At 48.6% G+C, this 4,795-nt stretch overlaps 1 protein-coding gene across 1 annotated transcript; it reads left to right on the top strand.

The window, feature by feature from the left end:
- The first annotated feature begins 1,354 nt into the window (after positions 1-1,354).
- HOXC5 (homeobox C5) lies at positions 1,355-2,878 on the top strand. Its single transcript, XM_050334219.1, has 2 exons — positions 1,355-1,799; positions 2,664-2,878. The coding sequence occupies exons 1-2, from the start codon at positions 1,355-1,357 to the stop codon at positions 2,876-2,878; spliced, it is 660 nt and encodes a 219-aa protein (XP_050190176.1).
- The last annotated feature ends 1,917 nt before the right edge of the window (positions 2,879-4,795 follow it).

Here is a 4,795-nt window from a genome sequence, read left to right as displayed (position 1 = left end):
TTTATTATTTCCCCCCCCTCCTCGCAGCCGGCAAAGCTTCGGTGACAAAAAAAAAAAAGGAAAAAAAAAAAGAAGAAAAAACAACCAAAAAACCAAAAAACTACCCCCGCTTTAACCGGATAATTCAACATGAAATGAAATTAAAAATGCTGCTGGAGAGAGGGGAAGGCGGTGAGGAGGGCAGAGTTTCCCCTGCCGGAATGCTGAAAAAAAACCCCCACCAAACCCCAAACCCCCCGTGTCATTTCCCTCTTTTATTTTTATTTATTTATTTCTTGCTCGATTTATTTATTTATTTTTGGCGAGCTAAAAAAAAAAAAAAACCAAAAAAATTTTTAATCACCGAACCTTTTATTTCCGCTAGGGCCGAAAAAAATGAAAATAAAAATAAAATAAATGAGAATGATAATAATTAAAAAAGGGAATTATTCTGGGGGGGAACGGTAAGGGAGGGGTGCCGGGGGCGCGGAGGGGGCGCGGAGAGGGGCGCTGCGGTGCCGCGGAGCAGCACTAGGTGACGCTGCCGCCTCGCCGTCCCGCAGCGCGCTGTGTGTCCCCCCCACCCCGCAACCTCCCCACCTCGCGCACCCCCGCGGGCGAGTCCCGCGGGGGCGCCCCCATCAATAAACCCGCCCCGGGGGGTCATCGAGGCAAATTGATGAGTGGTCGCCGCCGTTCACGTGATGCCGCTTGGATATCCCATATTTGGGCAGGTTGGGAGGTGGTTTTTTTTTTTTTTTAAGGAGGGGGGGGGGTTAAAATTAAAAAAAAAAAAAAGGAGGTGGGGGGAGAGAAGAATCCCCACCTATAAATTCTGCACTTTTAGGAGGGGATAAAATACCCCCCCCCTTCTTTCCCCTCCTTCTCCTTCCTTCTCCTCCCCCCCCAATCTCGCCCCGCGGAGCAGCCCTGAACTTCAAAAGGGTCACAAATCAACCCCCCCCCCCTTTAATCAAAGAGGTTTAAAAAAAAAGGGGGGGAGGAAAAAATAAAAAACAACGAGCAAAAAAGAGGGGGAAAAAAAGGGGAGGAAAAGGGGGAAATAAGGGGGAAGAGGAAAAAAAAGAGGGAAAAAGAAGAAAAAGAAGAGGAGGGAAAGAGGAAAGAAGAGAGGGGGAAAAAAGGAGGAAAACGGAAGAAAAAGAGGAAGAATAAAGAGAGGGAAAAGAAGAAAAAGAAGCGAAAAGAAGGGGCAAAAAAAACGAAGGGGAAAAGGGGGATTAAAAAGAGAGGAGAAGGGGGAAAAACCCCCCTCCCAAAATTTTCCTCTTCCCCCTTCTTCTTTTTTTTTTTTTGGTGTGTATTTTGTTTCCTCCCACCCCCTTTTTTTTTTTCTCCCTCCCCCAATTCCGCCATGAGTTCTTACGTCGCCACCTCGTTTTACAAGCCACAAAGTCCCCCCGTCCCTGCCTATTCCATGCAAAGTTATGGAAATTATGGAAGCGCGCCCGAGGTTCAGCCGCCCAGGTACCGCCACGGAGGGTCGGCTTTGAGCGGCCCCCTCCCCACGCGTGGCTCGGACATGTCGGTCACCCCCCGAGGCGACCCCGAGCGAGCTCCCTGCACGGTCATGGGTTCTTCGGGGCGCCCTTTAGGCCGAGACGAGCGAGGGGCCCTAAAAAACGGGATTTACAGCCCGCTGGAGGAGGAGGAGGAGGAGGAGAGATCCAAGAGCTCGGCGGAAATCAAAGGCGAGCCCGTGCCATCGGCGCAGCAAGGAGGACCCCAACTGCAGCAGCAGCAGCAGCAGCAACCACCGCAGATTTACCCCTGGATGACCAAACTCCACATGAGCCATGGTAAAAAAACTTTCGCTTCTTGATTTTTTTCCCCTTTTTTCCCCCCCCCCCCTTTTTTTTTTTTTTTTTATATATATATATCTTTTTTTTTTTTTTTTGCCTTAGGTTTTTATAGGCCGTGAGGGGCAAATAATAAAAAAAACCTGCGGTCGTAAATTTTACGACTAAGGCATCAATTGCTCGTAAAACTGTCCACTAAAAGGCTTAGAGGCTATATACGCCCAAATTTATGACGGCATAATTGGATCATAGAAACAAAACGTGTATAAAAGGCAATATTCCATTTTTTTGGGGAGGGAAGGGAAGGGGGGGGTTAAAAATAACTTGAAATACACATGTTCTTTGAGGGTGAGCTGAGAAGAGGGGGAAGAAAATAAAAAAAAAGAAGGGACACACCAGAGGGAAAACGTGGGGAGAGATTTTCCCCCTTCGTCTTCCCAGGGCTGAGAGTAGGGGGAGAGGGGAAAAAAAAAGGACGAGATTTTACCCCCCGAAAAGATCTTTCCTTCCTTTGTACACCCTTATTGTCCGAGAGGAAACAGGTTCACTTCTGGCTCATCTACATGTGTTTGATCTGGGTTTTAGGAGGCAAGGGAAAGGAAAGGGGGAGATTTGGGGGCTGAAGGTGTTGGGGAGTGAAGGATTTCAGGCTCCTTCGCTTTCCCGAGTGCCCAAAAGCCCCGGGAAAACTTCTGTCCATTCGAGGTTTGTGACGGGATTTTAAAGAGAGAAAAATAACATAAAATAATAAAAACAATCCAAATCCCCCCAGAACTGCTTTGACTTTTCCTGCGGTGTCTTTCCCTTTTTTTAGTTGAATTTATTTATATTTTTTTCCCACCACTCCCCACCCCTTCTCTCCAGAAACGGATGGGAAACGCTCCCGCACCAGCTACACCCGCTACCAAACTCTGGAACTCGAGAAAGAGTTTCATTTTAACAGATACCTGACCCGGCGGAGGCGCATTGAGATCGCCAACAACCTCTGCCTGAACGAGAGACAGATCAAAATCTGGTTTCAAAACCGCAGGATGAAGTGGAAGAAAGATTCCAAGTTGAAAAGCAAAGAGGCTCTTTAGGTGGGATTTGCAGGAGGGGTGTGCGTGTGTGTGTGTGTAGGGGAAAAGCTCCCCTGCTTTTTCTTTGGTTTTAAGGATTATTAATGTTATTATTATCATTATTTTTAATTTGTATTTCCCGTCGCTTCTGGAGGAATAGACCCGGAGGAAACTCTGATATTTTTTTTGGGGTGGGGAGGGAGAGGAGCTGCTGGATGGACTCTGGTCCGTACTCTGACAAATCCCTCAGACAAAGGAAATCTCTTATTAATATGCAAAAAAAAAAAGGGGGGAAAACCCCACCTCAACCAACCGACAACGTGCAGAAACTTCGTGTCTCGCTCCTTCGGTTGTTACCAAATGTCCGAACCTTTGCGCTTCTTTGGGGTGTGGGGGGAAAACCATAAAGACCAACAAAAAAAAACCAACAACACACCAGGGTGAAAAAAAAAGGCTTAAAAAAACCCCCAACTCGGCTGGCGGCAGTTCTAAAAAATCGCGATATTCCCAGGAAAAGCGTAAAATATTCCCTGGAAAAGTATAAAAAAGGGTTGGGGAAGAAGGGGAGGGTTGGGAGGGGAGAAAAAAAAAAAGGGAAATAAAGTGGGGGAAAAAAAAAAAAACCCGCGAAGTTCGGTGAAGTCTCAGCCTCGCGCTCTGCTCCTGATGGGAGACGGGAATTGCCGCTCTGCTTTCCCGGGAATTGCCCCGGGGAAAGATGCTCAAAGGGGAAAAAAACCCCTCCCCTCTCTTAGGGTTTGGTACCCCCAAAAACGCGCCCTGACCCCCCCGGCCAGGGGTCGGGGTGGGGGGGTCTCGCTGGGGGGGTTGTTTTCATGTTTCGCTGCTCCTGGGACGGCGTAATTTTATTATTATTTGCATATCAAAGGAATTAACGGCCGCGGGGATGGGGGGGGAGGGTGGTGAACACCCCCCTTTTTGTGCGAATCCTCTGACAAATTTGGGGGGGGTGTAAAAAAGTGCAGTTTGGGGTGGCGGGGGGATGAAGAGGGAAGGGAAGAACCTCTTGGACTTGACTATTCTCGTGTATTTATTCATTCGTGGCGTCATTCGTGTGGATTTGCTAAATGCTCGAATTATCTATTAAAGGCAGCCAAGGCGAACCCCGATTTGTAAATCTCTGTCTAAATTCGCTCCCTGGCAGTGAATTCTCTCCTTTTTTCCCCCCCCCTCTTTCCCCTCACCCCTTTTCCCCCCGGTCTATTTATCAGTTGTCGTTTCAGCTGCGAAAGGGGCCGATGAAACTTCTGTTTTGTCGCGAAACGACCCCAAAAAGTCGGTGGATAATCCCGCGCTCCTTCCCCGCCCCGGGGCAGCTCCTGCTCCTCTGCTACTTTGGAAAAGTATCGGTTTCTCTGAGAGCGCCGTTCTTTTATTTCTTGGAAGAAAAAGTAGGTTTCGGGAGGGAGGGAGGAAGGGATGCTTTGGCTCAGAGAGCATCCTTCTCCCTTAAACCCTGCAAAAGGTACGTGCTGCTTTTCCTGTTTCCCCAGAGCGTGGAAAAAATCGGGGGGAAAAAGGTTTTTTTTTAAAAAGAAATGTTTGGTGGTGAAGCTCTGGCTGGGCCCTGAGGAAGGTGAGGTTGCTCCCTGTGCCAGTCCGGACTTTTTCATCTTTATTTCTCTCAGGCTTTTCATCCCAGGCTGGTGTCCTCGCCTGGCAGATGGTATTTTAATAGGAATATGGGATTAAAATTACCTTCTCTCTCTCTCTCTGTTTCTCTCTCCTCCCCCCTTCCTCTCTCCCCAAAGTCTCCTCGGCATAAAACGCTTTTCTTTACCCCCCCCAAAAAAATCTCGCTGTCGTCGCCTCTCGCTGCAGGTCGGACGTGGGAAGGAGGTGTCCCAGTGCCTGACTGGAGGTGACTGGGATGGGGATGGGGTGGGGAGGAGATGGGGGTGCTGCTGAACCCCCTTC

The sequence above is a fragment of the Myiozetetes cayanensis genome, unplaced genomic scaffold (genome assembly GCF_022539395.1).
Source record: "Myiozetetes cayanensis isolate MyiCay16 unplaced genomic scaffold, myiCay2020 scf51, whole genome shotgun sequence".
NCBI classification, from domain to species: domain Eukaryota; kingdom Metazoa; phylum Chordata; class Aves; order Passeriformes; family Tyrannidae; genus Myiozetetes; species Myiozetetes cayanensis.
The sequence above is the reverse complement of the archived record's forward strand: the minus strand, read 5'-3'. Positions and strand labels throughout refer to the sequence as shown.